This window comes from Streptopelia decaocto, assembly GCF_964273445.1.
Source record: "Streptopelia decaocto genome assembly, chromosome: 2".
Classification (NCBI taxonomy): Eukaryota; Metazoa; Chordata; class Aves; order Columbiformes; family Columbidae; genus Streptopelia; species Streptopelia decaocto.
Window position 1 is genome coordinate 23,199,972 of NC_138655.1, and position 17,241 is coordinate 23,217,212.

Below are 17,241 nucleotides of genomic sequence, written 5' to 3' on the forward strand. Positions count from 1 at the left end.
AAACTGTAAGGTTCTACTTGGCATAGTGAGATTTCCTCATTAACTCCACACTAATGAAACACTATCAACAATGAAAAAACACAGGTTGATTGGAATATTCTGAGATGCAAAGGGAAAGGAGATAAGCAGGTTTGTGCATATCTGAGAGGCAAAGAAAGTCTTGTTGAAGGTGCCAAATGAAGAGTCGCCCAGTATGGCCATAACACTTCTGTATGACATACACACTGGCTTTTTTCTTTTTCCTCCATTTTGTTTTGTCTTCTTCTAAGAGCTTCCCTGTAACTGCTTGGGAGAATGATTTCACAAAATCACAGCATTTTGTAAGAATTGGAAACATTCTAGTTGCTGCTTTGAAAATATTTCTATTGTTTAAAAGAGTCATTGCCACTTGCAATATACGTAAATACCCAATATGTTGACAAATGAGCTTGTAGAAACTTCCGTGCCATCAATAATCTCCGTTCACGCCCTCAAACATTAAGGGCTCAACAAAGAAGACACAAAGGTTAATGTTTTTAGGAAAATAACATGACAAATGAAAGCTGTACTGAAAATCCTGTTACGAGGGCTTATAAGAGCCCTGCAGGCACATTCTGATAATTCTAGAAGGCACAACTAAAATATTTACCATCCACAGGACTTAATCCCCTTCCATTTGCTGGAACTTACCACCTCCAAATAGCAAAAGAAAGATACAAACATGAAATTGCTCATCAGCTCCCGCCCCTAGTGGGTACAATCTATCAAACTGAATGCAAGGGACACAAAAGTCACTGATGTCAATCAGAAGCAACTAAAAATCCACCAGCATCTTCACTTGCAACTCCAAGTGTTGCAAGTTTGCCTCACTATTCAGGCACAAAAGGAACAGGGTATTGTCACTTTGATCCACTAAGACCAAGTTGTTTCTAAAATTTATAGACCAATAAACACCTAAAGTCTTAACTTTCAATGAAGGTTTTGGGGATTAGGAATTGTAAATTATGATGAAGGACATGTTTGGGAATTTTGAGATTTATATAACGATTTATATGGAAGAACCTTGGAACCAGACCTACACAAAAAGCACAGAGGTTTAACTGAATTTATTTTAACCTGTCAGGCAATGAATGACAATGCACCCACTTCAACTTCAGATGTTCCAGAAAAGCTTACTTTCAGTAGGAAAACTAAAGATTTGACAGTACTTGACTCATTCTGCAATCCAAGACTGGAGAATGTGAATACGGGAATTCTGCTAGCAAATTTGTTTTGACTGTATTAAAGAAATCTGTTTAAAAAAACACAAAAGCATCACAGAAAAAGGATACCCCGGCAGCTACTTGAATTAAAGCTTTTGTTTCTAAAAATTAAGTAGTTCAATTTTGTAAATCTCCAGGATTAGAGATAAGTACTAACATTACTGGTGAAGGGGAAATTAAAAATAAGTCTGTTTTTTGCAAAAGAGTTCAGGACAAAGAAAACATTCTCTATGAAAGCATTTCATTAGCAAGGGCTGTCATTATGACTAATATTTGAGGAAAACTTCCCAGTTACGTGTCAAGGAACCATGGATATGGAATTAGTATACAAGGCAAACTAAAAAAAGATATTACTCATTGGATTTGTGAATATCATGTAGAAATGATATCACAGAGCATGAAAGAAAGACAATGAAGAGTTTCAACCCATAGGAAAAACAAGTGGCTCATCTTCAAGAGAGCTAACAGAACGGTAAAGAAATCCTCTATTATTGACAGTACTGACGTCTGAAAAGGTACAATCTGTGCTAGTATCTTAAACATGAAAAGGCAAATAGGGTAATCAATTGGAATGCATGTTCTATATTCATTGTCCTATGACAGGTTTCACCTGTGATGTTTTTATACTACATAAATCTTCACGATGTCTGCTATACAATGCTTGATCACTTAGTAACGGTCAGAGAGAGAGATAATATAGATGAATGAATGAACAAACGCAAAGCTGGATTTACCAAAGACCTGCAGAAACAAACTGAAAAAAATTAACCCTGTGCTTTGGTTTGAGTGAAGTTCTTGCTCTGTAAAAAAAAAAAAACAAACCAGTACTTAGAGGCCTATGCATTAATTGTGTGGTACTCATGGAATCCAGAAAGGCAGAAGAAGCGCAATTAGTCCAGAAACTAAGGCAAGAGGAACACTGCTGCCTCTATGACACAGACATGTACAGACTGGTCTGAAGTAGCTGGACAAGGACCAGAAGGTATGGGGAAGATTAATCAGAAAGACAGAAATAACACTTGCCTGGGTATGTATACATTTATTTGCATGCGTGGTGGAAGGAACAGGGAGATGTAATAATGGAAGCTAAGGAAATAAATTTGGGAAAGAAGATTCTGAATGTACTCACAGAAGACAAGTTAGGGAAACAAGGGATGAATGGATGAGTGCACTGGTGAAAGAACTGGTACAGAGCACAGAAGAGAACAAGCAGAAAACCAGAGTTAATGGAGAAAAAGATTCATCTGGTTCCCTTCAAATAGACCTCCCAGAGGGAAAGTTCCCTGTATCATTTTATCCACCCATTTTTATAACACCTTATCTCTTTTACAATCCTTTCTTCCCTGAAAGGTTCTTAATTGTCACCAGGTTGTCAGTCTGTTTACATCAGTAACAAATAGCTTATAAACGAAATGGGAGAAAGGACCTACTCAAGGCTACGTTTTTTGTTTGTTTGTTTAAACTTCAGCCACACACTTTGCCTTCGCTCCCTTCCTGCTTCCCCTCTCTCCTTTCTCTTTTGAGCATTTCTTCTCCATTTTGTTCTCACTGAGCAAACTTCCTTACACAAAACCACCTGAAATCCCTCTCCAAGCCATGGACTTAACTTGACCTTCTTGCCATTATAATTTGTTTACTCTTCCATCTTGCATTTTTCTCTTACATTGTCCACAAATTTAGATTATTAAAAGTTAGCAGGGCCTGTTTCCTGCTGTGTATCTGATCTTGAATGTTTACCACAGTAGGACATCTAACTGGAGAAACCTCGGAGAGCTCATTTCACTAAGATGCCTCCAAGTCAAAAGCAAGTGTGGCACAATGGACATACAGCACCCAACAAGATGAAAAATAAGGGGTGGCAGAACTTCCTGAATAACCCATGCAGGGCACAGTTTAACTCTTTTCTGCCAACCTCTGACTCATATTTCCTATTTGCATCCCCAGCAAAATCCTTCCTAACACCTGCCAGACCTGTTTGTCCAGAGACTTCTATCTCTGAGTACTGTTTCCTAGCCATACCTTTGCAAGATGTTTCCTACTGTCTTCACGAAGAACTCTGTTCTCTCCAGTGCCACTTAATTATCCTACAAGGCAGCACTGACAGCAATATAGAAACAGGTATCTTTTCAGCACTGTAAGCAAAACTCTGTTGTTTGGTTTTTTTCCTCAAGGATGCCGGCGCTTGTCCTTGGAAAGGAAAAGTATGGGGAAGGAATGAAAACTGGCAAACAGCCTTGGAGAGTGTCAGGCCTGAAGTCCCACAGCATCTGAAATGATGTAGGCAGAGCAGCAACTTCTCCAGTATTAAACCATGTTAGTCCTTATGGCTTCTCCTGAAGTGGGAGGCTCCATCCATAGCACAGTGGCATAAGGCAGGAGGCAACAATGACCCAGCCATTTTGTTATCCTGTGACTATCCCCGTCTACTCTCTTCAAAAACAAGCCTGTCTCCCCTCCAACTATGTGCTCTTCTGCTTGTAAAGCTATAAAAAGTGGGAGCGAAAATGTATCCTTGCAAAGCTGGAAAGAACAAAATACTTGAGAATCTCGTCTCCCTTCTTAATGCGTCTTTATTTACAACGTCCTAATTTTGATATCAGAGAAGCCTCATTCTATTTCATGACTTGCAATTTCATGCCACCAGCACAGCATCACTTCTGAGTCTTTTAATTTCTGCCAATAAATTCCCTTCTTCTTCATGTTTCTTTTGTATAACTCATCCAAACAGTTCTTTGACACTCCGCCTTCCAATAACTTCCCACAGATTCATAATTTGCTTTCGAATGATACCGCAAAGGATGATGCTTCTATGTGGGAGTTTCACAGTGTCTGGGATGACTGTTCTCATCAAACCTCACAGGCTCTAGAGACACTGGAGTCAATGGTACTTTGGAATGGGAGGATCCCTTCAGCAGGGCAGCTCTGAAGGAAGGAACCAGCCACAGACAATATCCTCAGATGGATTTCAGAAGTTATTAAGAAATTGAGGGCAATTAAATGTTAAGGAAAGAGAGAAACAATACTTATTTAAACCTGATAATACATTTATTTACAGTTCGAGTCAAAGTTCAAGCCAATGTTGATGTTCTGTGGACAGATTTGCTGCTCTCTATTATTTTCATTCTATTAAAAACGTTTTTTGTTTGTTTGTGTGTGTTTTGGAGCACACAAGCTGTGTGCTGGAGCTGGAGCATTTTTAAGTTCTTTTTGTACAGTAGGCACACTTAATTTGCCAAATTGTAACATACAAACCGTAGTGGAGGGGGTGGGAAAGAGAGACTCTCCATACACACCCTCACTCTCCCACTGAACACGTTCCAAAATGCTTCTTGTATGAAAATCAACTTTGTTTGAAAATTTTGGCAGGTCTCTACATTTCTGATAGTTAAAAATAAAAAAACAATAGTAAATTAAACTTCAAGGCGTACAGTTAACAGCAAATACATACTGCCACCACAGCAAGTTTTGAATTTTATAATTTTTTTAATTATTATTTTTCATAATTTAATGTTTTCAGATGTTTCATGCATTTTGTTAACTACTTTTTTTTTTTTTTTTTTCCCCACAGAGAGCTGTTTTTGTTTAGTGGTTTGAGTATATAGATAATTTTGTTCTATAGAAAACTGAGGCTATCATTTTCCCACACTGTTCTTTAAGCTTAGTTTTCTGGAGACAGCAAATGAAGTACTATGCCCCTCTGAGAGTCAGCCAGTTGATAATTTTGGCACAAGGTTACTTATAACAGTATTTATGAGATTCTTGAAGAACTACATTTGTCTACCAAAATCCTAGACATATATAACAAGCAAATTAAGCCAGGAATGTGCAATCAAATTTAAAAGCAGGAAACCCTAGCTTTTAGGGAATGTGGCCCCTGCCAACTTGCAAGCCTATTAGATCTATGAAGTTTACAAAAAAACAGTTACAGGTTCAGACCCAGATGTACCGTTAGAAACTGCTTCCTCCTCTTCTAAAATACATAATAAAATAGGCTATATATCTGATATATTATAAGCAAAAAATACACAGGTGAGGAAAAAGAGGCCAAGGTGCTCGCAATTTCCATTGCTATTGCTGAAGCTAAGCTTTCGCTGCCATTGTTCCAATGTTGTTCGTGCTTATGCTTATCTGATTTGCAGATGTTTCTCACACTTTAATGTCTGTAGCATGTGAGGTGGCTTTATTAAATCCTACTCAAATTCTGTAACACACAATTGCGCTGCTGTAGGACAAAACTTCATTTAGTCAATGCACAAGTAAGGCCTACACATGCATGTGTTTCTGGAAGTGAACGTGAGAAAGGAGTCAAATGGAGGATGTGATGTCAATGTAAAAGAACGTTTTCATTAATAAAGGAACAGTGAACCTCTGGACACAGCCAGAGGTAGGTAGAGTAAGTTGGGGATCAGACACCTGGACCTGCACTTGTCGGGGGTTTTGGAACTTATCTACCGCAGGGCCTGTGCGTCCTAACCAGGGCCTCAGCTCACTGGTACTCAGCTTTGTGTTGCCATTCTGTACTCAGGTTACTGCATTCCCACCCAGCATTCCAGGTCACTGCTGTGTACACTTGTGTAGCTCAACAGTACAGCTCCAACCGCATTAAGCTGGGGCTTTCAGCGATAACCTCTTCTGTCCACAGCTCTGCCAGCTGCAGAGCTTATCAACAGGCATCCCCAGCTGCTCAGCACCACGGCCCTGTCAGGGGTTACCAGCTCCCCCACCCCCTACTTCAACAGTTCAATGTGAACATACCATCAAATTCCTTCTGCTGTTCAAACACACATAAAGAGTTGAATTGGCCCATTCTCTTTCTCAGTGGCAGCAGCGCTGCAGATGCTCCTCTGCAGGCAGATGCTGCTATCAGGCTGTCCTTTGGGAGGGCAAAAATGACGGGATTGCATTTCGTCTTAGCCTTCGGTTAATGGCACTGTAACCAGAACCACTGGACAGTGGAAGGGGCTGAAAAACTGATGGTCTGCAGTAGCTGATGGTTTGGTTTTCTTTTAATAAGCTCAAATTCTTAGAAATTTTTTGTGGTGAAAAACTAAGAAACTTAAGTGAGAAAAGAGACTGTGCTCTTGTTTCTCATGCAGTTTCAATTTTCATTTTGGATTTTCAGCACCCAGAGTGGTATTGTTAAACATGTTTATGCATTAATTTTCTGCTCTGTTTCCAGATCTACAGAAAAATCAAGCCAGAGTCAGAAACCCTGAACTATTTTCCCACAACTTCTCATGCCAAGTCCTAAAATATACAATTTAATTCTTTCACCGATTGTTGCAAATTGACCAATATACTGAGTTTATTTTCTTAGCAGAATTTATCTTTGTTCATCAGGAAGATCCAAACATATGAGGCCTTCATCCTTGGCCTGCCTAAAGCTCAGGGATGATCACAGTTTGGCCACACTACTGCTATGCCTTATCAAAATAACTTCTGCGTTCTTGCTCAATCACCGAGTTTCCCCAAGGACTAAACACTTCTACCACTGTTTGCACTTAAGTAAACAGTAACAAGTGGCCTGTTGCAGTCTGTACTACCTTTGCTTGTGTGGTTCCAAAGGAGGGATGGTAAAAATGATTAACTGTTTCCAGCCCTCCAGTACTTAAGCCTCTCACTCATGTTTCCATGTCTTACCACCATCCAGACAAATTCAGTAAGCTAGGTAGCTTTAACCACACAAGACTGTGGTGCTTGCTATCAACTTGTCAGCATGAAAAGAATTACATGCAGCTAAAAATATAAATCATCCACAGATCACATAAACAAATTACTTCTTTTGCTGTTTAATATAAACAGGAGTGAGAGTTTGCTTTCTTCCAATTCATTTATAGCAAGTCCATTACAGCTGAAAGAAGCTTTAAAAATAATAATTTGTCTCCCACAGAACAAAATAATACATCAACTGTAAAATCGCTAAACCTAAAAAACCCCATGCCTATTGCAGCAAAGATTTCAAGATTTAAAAATATAGGAACATATAAACAGAATACAGACTCCGATAAAATGGAAACTTCTGGAAAATCTCCCTAGGTCAAACCTGTAGGAAAACATTGTTTATATACTATATAAATACTCTATATATTTCACTGATGCTTATCAGCAATAATCACTACAAAATATATAGCTGCAAGGTGAAATTGTGGCTGATGCACTCAATTTTTTTATATCTTACCTTCTCCATTTCTTTCATTAAAAAAATTACTGTTACAATAATCTGAAAAGAAGTTATAATTTACAAATATAGCATGGTATTTTCCAAAACAAACAACATGGACCTAGCTTTGCTCCCACTGACTTCCGTGCAAGTAGCATTAGGCCAATATTAAGTACCTTCAATTTTCTGAAGACCAAAAATACGCATCTGTAAGTAATCAACACTAGTATTTTAGAGAATGTAAAGATGTTAAGGATGCAGTATTTAAAGAGATTAAAATAAAAGTATTTTTCCATTTCTCTGAGTATTTTCAATTGTTTTCAGACCTGCCAGTATTGAGACAGCAATTAAATAAGGTTTTGTTGGTGTTAGGTCTCCTGGCCAGTGAGTGCCTGCACTGCAACTGCCTCATCTGCTTTTATTGCTCCCTTGATGGAATTCAGACTCTGTGGGAAGGGAAAGGAGTGGTCCAGTTCCAACCAGCAGCAAAACCACAGACAGGGATAAATCAGACCCAGGAAAACGGTGGAACGCTGCTCCAGTCTTTTCAGCCTCCCCCTTCCCTCTCCCCTCTGTCACCCACAGAAAGCATGCCTTTCTCAGCCATCCTCCGCTTCCCTGCAGTATCACTTATTCTCAGTTGGTTAACTTTCCTGACAACCCAGTTCCTACAATCACCATTTCTGTGAGGTATTAAAGATAACTGTTGTCTTGCTGTCTCCACACACCACCAGTTCCTCCCTATGGCTCAGCTTTTCTATACCAGTCTCTGAAGAGGGTGTGAGGAATACTATAACATATGAAGCTGACAAGCACTAGGCTACCCTGACATCCTCCACCCTGCTTCTACACTTTTTGAAATGAAACTTACATCTTTGTAAGGTAGCTGGAAAAATATTCTGTCCTCAACTGCGCTTTGGTGCAAGAAAATGCAATTGGGTTTTAGAATACTTGTTTGAATTTCATTAGTCAGGTTCTTGTGAAAAACAGGCTCTCCAGATAAAAAGCCTTATGTCTACAATAGATGTTATACACAACAATCCATACTTGGACAGGCTGTGGAGGACTGTGTCTTCACCCAGCAGAATAACTTGGGCTCACTGAAAATAGTACGGCATAAGTGTATGCAGCTCATTATGCATTTTGACAGATAGAACTAGCTACTGCACAGAAGACAAAACAATTTAAAATATAAAATAAAAAATAATAATAATAATTTTAAAAAATAATCTATCTACATTTCTTGTCTACAAGGCCTGCCAACTTACTTTGCCTGCTTTTGGGGCAGAGGAATAGCTGTATAGCTCTGTGCAGATGCCACTCAGACGCACCCCTGCATCTACAACAGGGTTCTGTGCATTATTGAACACACTAGGGAGGTTATTTCTCTTCAAATAAAGTCTATATTAAATGGACTATAACTGAGACACTCAGCAGACTGAAGTAGTTTAACACAGCAGCTGGAAACAGCAGAAGTGACCAGATTCTCTCATCTGCACATCTTACCTTCTTCAAATAAAGCAGATGCACAATTTAGTGACAACACTACCTACAGCTAGGTGTAGTGATAGTAATCAAGTTAACAAAGTCAGCAGAAGGAAACAAGGAAAGTAAGTGATTAACTACTTCCAAAGGACAAACACTTTCCACTGGTGAGAAAGAATGAGGGAGAACATTCCTTAGCTAATTTTTCAATACATGTGTTTTTAAATTCTCAACAATCCTTACCTCAAAGAACAGGACAGCAAACATGTCATTATAAAGAAAACCTAGCTTGTGCTTTGATACTAGGAAACATGTTGAATAAGTTCAGAGACAGCCACCAACCGCAGAAGAGAATGTGTTATGGAGATACTGCCAACCATTATGTTCCAAAGTATTTAATTTACATTGTCTAAAACAGTCTATGAGAAATGTGAGAATATAGTTCCTTTTACTATTTCTCACTGGTTGGCCAAGTGTGATTCTCCTACCTCTTTCCTCTCCCACACCCAACAGTACCACCACACAACTCACAGATATCAGGACTGTGCAGAGTCTCAGGAACAATGTTCTTAACTGCTTTACACATGGCAATCTGCAAAAGTTCATTGTATAGCTTCAAAACACTTTATTTTTACTGATGGCCACTAAAAGATTAAAGAGAAAAAAAAATAATCGGGTAAAGTGACGACTACACTGATTTTAAATGGTGGTAGAGTGCTTAAGATCATTTTCCCTGTGGTTTAATAAAAATTTGTTTGCAAATTGTTACTTTGTTTACATCATCTAGAATGCATTAACTTGGTCATCCTACTAGATGATTCACCTCACTCGAACTGGTAGCTTGACATAAAATTAGTCCTAAGAGTGAAGGGATAATCATTTCTTTTGAGGTTTGTTTTGTTTTAAACCTCAGACTTTAAATACAGGAAAGCAGTGGGTCAAGACAACCTTTGATGTTACATCCCACAACAACAAAAACATTTAGATGAATCCTCCACTGGCTATCCGTTCTTTTTCACCTTACAGTACCATTAACTTTTTTCAGGAAATCACAAGACCAATATCAAAGGTGGTCTTCAAGTAGAAACATGGGCTCACAAATTCATAAAAATGATAGTACTCACAAACTCGAATGTAGCATTTTAGTAGCTACTGGTCTTACAGGAATCTGAGCTATGGCGTGACTTCCCAAGACAAAGATTCTAAATCTTTTTTTCAACCACAGTAATTAAAAACATTTTTTTTTTCTGTTTTACTGTTAACTAAAACCTTTGTGCACACTACATACCGTTTTTATTTTAATCACCTCAATACACCTAATATTCTCAACTAGTTAATCAGAAATGGAATAAGATTCTCCTCATCTGCTGAGTCAAAACTGTTACCCTCCTACTTGAACAACCCTGTGAATCCTTTCCTGACAGCACAAAAATTAGTGTTCTAATTCTCATTTCAATGTCTGACAAAGAACTTCCTGCAACCTCAAACATCTAGCCATGCACACATTCTCCCCCCTCACTGTCTCCGTTAAACAAATGATGTGTCCCTCAGTGTGCTTTTCTGTCTGTGCTGGCTCTGCTGACCTGCCCTCCTCCTCCAGCCACAGACAGAACCCCTTGTGCTGAGAGCTCTGAATGGAGATGATGGACAGGAGCTCTGTTCCTCAGCCTTTCAGTCATATGAACTTCATGCAAATGTTTGAACCTTTCTTTCCTCTGCCATATCTTTAACAATATCCTCAGAGCATGATCAATTTTTAGATTTATTTTTCTTGCCTAAGGACAATGATACATTACTTCCAAAGAAGTTTCCAAATCTCAGTTGTAAAGTGCTGTGTCAACTCTAAGTCGCCTTTTGTGAAAAAATCCAACAGAACTTTCTGTTCTAACAAGATCAAAATTATGGTTTTAGCTTCAGACTGAAAAAGACTAAACACAAATTCTAACATTGTCCTTTGCTAATTCACCAAACTTCACTTAGATCAGGAGAAAATTTATTTAGCTAGTGCATAACATTTGTTGATAATAGAAGGAAAATTAAATAAATGATGAGCAACACTTTGCAAAGGGGTAGGATATGACGCTGAACTTGGACCCATATTACCAAATTAATCCTGGTAAAATATGGATTAAAACAATTACTGAATCAGTTTCAAGTAATGCTCCAAGTACTGCATATACTCCAAATACTGCTATTATACAGAGGGTCAAAAGAAAATTGTTATTTTTAAAGCTGGTGGTTTCTGATTTTAATGAAAAAGAGAATTGATGTGAGCAGGTAAAAAAATACTATTTTTGTAATCATATTGTTTTCACACTATTATTGTTCACCTTCAGTTCTGTATCCATGGCAATTTTTTTCACAACTGAGATCAAACGTGCATAGAAATACACCAAAACCAAGCTATTCAAATAATCCTGAAACAGTTTAGTGAAACTAAAACTGTGGCTCAAACGCTTTTTAATGACAGCTACCTCTGTGTGTGAGTGAGGAATTAATATAAACCACACATAGGGTTAAAGCAATCCTGGCCAAACGCTGAATATGTAATTGCATTCAGCATTCAAACTGCTGTGTATGTGCCTGTGTTCCAGAACTGTTCTACAAGGTGTTTCCAAAATTGCTGTGTTTATCCTGAGAATGAAGCTCAGTCTCTCAGAACAGTCTCCCCATATTCTAGTAGCTTTATGTTAAGAATGAAGCATTGTATATGTATGATATAATATTGGTACTTACCTTACACGTTTTTGGCTCTCTCCTGGAGCACAAAGACAACTCATTATTTCAACTAGTAAGCCAGAGGCACTAAGAAAATCACAAGCACTAGGCCTGTTCAGCTGCACAGCCTCCTGTGACCACTCATCCTATTATATCAGCTGCCTGGTGACTCACAGCTAATGATACTCAAGAGGGGAAGTTTAACACTCTATTCATGCTGATAAAAGAAGTAGCCTTCTTTCCTCAATATGGCAGAGCCTTAGGCACACACAGAGGTGAAGAATCAGGTACCAGATTACGCCAAGCAGCTACGAAGTGCTGTAAATTAAGGAAGCAGAAATATGTAAAACCAAGTATCCAGCCTTTCTTATCTTTGAAGCTGCATACCCAGTCCTCATGGGACTGAGTTACAAAAGCACTCCTGAGACGTGGGACAGCTGGGAGAGGGGAAGGAACAGAGCTCCAGGAGTAGTTCACAGCTGAAAGGTAAGTGTCCGGATGGGCCTGGGGTGAGCGCACAGGTGGGTGAGCTGCAATGTCAGCGCTGGGAACCTGCAGAGCCCGGAACCGCTCCTGCCTGCCAGTGCACTCCCAGCAGCTCTGCACTGACACAGGCACCGCGCTGACGGGCTTCAACACGACAGGCTGACTGCTGAAGCTACTCGGAATGACTCACAAGCAGCACAGGTACCACAGCTGCTTCCAAAATGCCAGTTACTATTCTAATAATTCTGGACTTGAAAAAATGCCTTATGCTTCTTGACTTGAAAACACTAAGCAGAATTTTCTGATAACAGTTCATTCACTTCAAAGAGAAACAATCCAGACAAATTATAAACATAGGAGCAATACACCAATTTCCTTTTATTTTTGTTTGGTTTTCCCCTCCTTCCCCTTGCTCCAACCAAACTGAGTAAGGAAGTATTCCTCATCAGTTTATCAGGACAAAGCTACTTTCCATAGGACACTACTGCTCTTTCTGATCCTTCTGATTCTTACTTGACCCAGCAGCACCGCACCTTGTAAGTCAGAATTCACATGACATTTTTTTGAAGAAAGCCTACCTCTGTAGTGGTCCCAATGTCAGCAGATGGGCTGTACGTGCTGGTATCTGGTGGAGCAGTGCCAACGCTACTTTTAACTGGAGAGCTTGGAGGAGCAGGTCCTGTCATGGTTTCAGCATAAACAGAAGACTGATATAGAATTCCTTTCCTCTGAATTTTATTCCAAACTTTACTTGTGATCTCAGCCAGTTCATACAGAAGCTGCACCTAAAAGAAATAAAAATTACTTCTTCATGATGAAGCTTTTCTTAATGAGGTGAAGGAAAATCAGAGTCCTCCACTGAGACTTAAAATGTAGCAGAACTGAACTTATCACCATTTATAATATTCTGATAAGAAACTATATTGCAATTAAAATAATTAACATCAGTTACAGTATAGTGATATTGATAAAAATAATCTGTGCTTTGTTTAAACATATGGTAAGGACCTCATAAAAACTTAGCCAATAACATGGTCTTGTAAAACTTTTACTAATATCATTTTTTCCGATTAAACAAAGGTAATTTATGGTATATTTCACATGTATAGACACTGCCTATAGAAAAAGGCAAACATAAACCTTACAAAATATGAACAACGCTAAAATTATTCATTTAAATCATATTAAAATAATGACCCCATACAACAGATGAAGCTGTTCTATGTTTTTGGAAGAATATCCACTATCAAACTCAATGGTCTCCTGGCATATGTAATTCCAATATTCAGAAACATACTGTTTAACTTGCACATTGTTTGACTCAGTTCTAAGATATTTACACAAGATTTTGTAAATAAGCATTAATCACAGAACTTGTATGACAACATACTGCAATATACTGTATAAAACAAGCTCAGAGAGAAACAATCTGCAAACAATCTATAAGCAGATCCACAGCTGGATACCATACCCAACTTGCCATTATAAAAAATGGCAATTCTCATATTTATAAGAACTTTAAGCCTGAGGACAGATCTAGTCTATGAAGCGGGCTTCTTATGTGGGTAGAACAGATGCAGAAAAACACTGTTGTCAATCTACATTTGATATAAAACAGTACTTGATTCTGTGCATAAGAGTGTGCGATGAAGTCTCAAAGTACATGCTAGAGTCCTTTCTTAAGAGGTGAAATGCTGGAATTTTAGGAAAAACCTTCTTAATTCATCTTGGATTTTCTTTTGAAGTTTCAAGACTTACACTGAACAGGCCATATACTCTTGGCAGAATTTTTCCTTAAAGGACAGAAACTACTCAGTACTTTTTTTTTGTCTTCATCAACAGAGCACCCTACAGACAAACATTAACTCTGGCTGTGGCAAAAAATTCTTTCAGCTATGCTTCAAAATATTTTGTGTCTGTAGCACTCTGATAAGCACTTGTAGCCTTTAATTTATTAATAACAAATTTCTAAGTTTTCCCAAGTCTTTTCCATGTAACACAGGAAGATCAACTAATAATGTCCATCTCATTGATTGAGTAATATAACACTAACTGGTGTCAACATTTTGCTGGCAAGAGTCTCTAGAAAAGTAACAGGATTCGGGCACATATCCAAATCATGCACGCTTGCAGCCTCCCCTCCCTCAAAATATTTTTTAGTCAAGAAACCAAAGGATAATTTCAGCTACAGTTGTCTTAATGAAGTAGGGCTTCCAGAAAGTTAATTATTCTACTGTTCATGAAAGTACAAAATAACACAAAAGAAGGAATGATGCAACTTCTGTCTTTACATAGGTGCTCAAAGACAAGGTAAAGAGTTTGCCATCAGCTAATCCAACACTGGAGAGTTCCAGTCTCACTGCGGTTGCAACAGTCATAATCATGAAAGGCAAGAATTACTTATGTTATCAGGGAGATATCTTAAAATTGCTCAGGCTAGATTCTTTCAAGCCGCTCTGAAACAGTGGCTATTTCAGACGGCAGCGGCCATCTCTCTGAATGTCACCAGCAACCAGACAGCCAAGTAGTATCACCCAAATACTCTGCCCTGCTCTGAAACCAGAGGCAAATCAACACGTTCATCAAGAAAAATGGCACTCTTTGATTACAAGGAGATGATGTTTATGGAGATAGGTTAAAAAGTAGAAAATACCAAAAAGCCTCAAAGCAAAACCTCATTAAAATAAAAAAAAGAAGGCATGTGACTATACGTAAATAAAATTTTAAAACTTCAGCTAAAGAGCTGAAGTTATGTCTTTGATTATTTTTAATACACTTAATTTTATTCCATTGGTTGTTAATCATTCAAATGGAAGGATTTCTACTTCTCCTGTTGGCTGCACTCCTTCAAGTGAGCAGTCCTAATCCTTTGAAAATCCATTTCTGATAATATTAGAAGAGCTAATGTAAGTGTAAGGTCTCTCTTCTTTATACATATTTTTGAGCATAACAGTTAATACATAATAATTATTTTTAGTACCCTCTATTCAAGAAAACAAAAATGGTACGACAAAACCAGGAATAACTCTGCCAGTATTTGTTAAGAAAAGTTCCCCTCTCTCACTGGTTTCACTCTCTTCCCAGCAAAACCACATATAACTCAATAAGACCCCACTGACTACTTGGAAAAACCTGTGAAGTTCAATACATTACAGAATTTTCTACTACAAAAATAACACATTGAAAACTACAACAAAAGGCAACGTCCTGGCAATTTGGCACACTGGAAGTATCTATTGACTTCAAAGAGATACAACCATCAGAACATGGTTTCACATTAAATCATAATAGTCATACAGTAAAATATTTCACCTTTGCTACCATTTAACAAGTTCGCTAAGTATCACCTACTTCAAGGCTGTCATCTACAGACAAAATACAGCCCGTTATTCTAAAGAATCAAATTTCATAGTTACTCTACTGTGAATTTATAACTATCAAATGCTGTTTATGTAACTGTATTTTCCATTTTCTGTTCTTGAGCATCTGGTTAAAGAAGACTGATGGAGTTTTTTAGCCCTTTGGCATAAATAAAGCAAAAAGGACAAGTAGGGCAGATGTAAGGGAGAAAGTACAGCTCAAGAACCTTCACTAAACTCAGATAATTGTTCTGCATCCTTTTGGTCATTACACCACTTGAATAAGTTAATAACCTCACAGTGCACAAGGACATCATTTAAGACAACAATATTTGGTTTGATATTCCTCTAAACAAATTCATTTTAACACTTCACTATATTTGTTATATGATTGACATGGAGCCTACAACTTAATATTCTTAGTGCACATATTTTCTTAGAGTTGCAAAATAAATTATTTGATCACATTTTGTTAGGAAAGCTTGAAAATGTGCTTTAGTTACTCCATTTTTCTTTTTAATTTGCAACTCAAATTTAGGTAAGGCTTCCATTTATAACAATGCCATTCCGCTTATAAATTAATGCTATCAATGTATTACATATCTTAACTACAAGTAACACATTTGGAGCTTTAAAACAATCAGAGCTGATCAGACAATTTGCTGCAATTTCACTGAGAGTTTACCAATGAAATGTATAATAGCAAAATATTTTGCTACATGAACATCTCAAAATATGTGTCAATTTTCCAGATATCTGCAATATCATTATGATTTTTTTCTATGAAAATTAATAAGGCAGGTTTCCACAGGCTGTGATATTATTGTATATGAATTAATTAAACATTATGGAAATACCACAAAGTTTCAAAGTAAAGCTTTCAGAAGCCTTTAAATATAAAATATAAAGCTGTCAGCAAAATCATAATTATGCCCTTTCCTATTTATACATTTATAACAGCTTTTATATCTCCAAACACACCTGTCATACAGCTTTACAAGTCTGAGTAGACTTTGTTGAGGCTGCTCAATTTCAAATCTTCTAGTGCGCAATGTCACTCTACCAAGCCTCTGCCTAGCGAGTGTGAGTCCATGCAGCGCAGACAACAACGGCGTGTAACAAATGGGTCAGGAATAACTTGGATGGAAGTTAATGAATGGGGTAGGAGGCCACACATACAGGATAAAATGAATACATAGTTTAAAACACTTGTTTCATTCATAGAACATGGAATGAGGCAAGGGAAAAACTGCATGTGAGTGAGAAACATATTGTAATGAGTACACACAAGGGATAACATTAAAATTACACTAGTCACCTTAGCTTTAGTATTCCCAGACTTGGGCCATAGGTCCATAAATCTTTACAAACGTGCTCTCTGTCAGATCAAAATCATAATGTTTTGGGTTCTTTGCCTTTCTTTTTATTAAATGAAGCAATAAACAGTCCATCTTGTCCATGACATCCTCTGTAAAATCATACATATGGCTAAAACTTTGGAGCAGACAGCATATGAATGCAGAACCCTATTCAGACCTCAACAGATTTGCAATTCCCAAGGACAAAAGTGTTCTCCACATCACCACTGGAAATGTTGCAACTGTCAGGAAAACGTTACTTGAGCTGCAGTACAGATTAATCAAAATTTTGCATAGAAAATCTACTCAATTGGGAACTACAGCAACCTACAGGTCAGTACAATACAGGGTGCACATTCTGGAAATCTAGCAACTTCTTTGCCTTTTAATAAAGATAAATGAGGTGGTGACTTTTGTTTACATACATTCATATA

At 37.8% G+C, this 17,241-nt stretch overlaps 1 protein-coding gene across 10 annotated transcripts in view; it reads right to left on the reverse strand.

The window, feature by feature from the left end:
* The window catches only part of VPS13B (vacuolar protein sorting 13 homolog B), a 455,756-nt gene that overhangs the window by 201,467 nt on the left and 237,048 nt on the right, over nt 1-17,241 (reverse strand). For all 10 annotated transcript variants that reach the window (XM_082046868.1, XM_082046872.1, XM_082046866.1 and 7 more), the window contains one exon: nt 12,669-12,875. In XM_082046868.1, the coding sequence (XP_081902994.1) occupies nt 12,669-12,875 (207 nt within the window). The remainder of the gene's footprint in view (nt 1-12,668; nt 12,876-17,241) is intronic.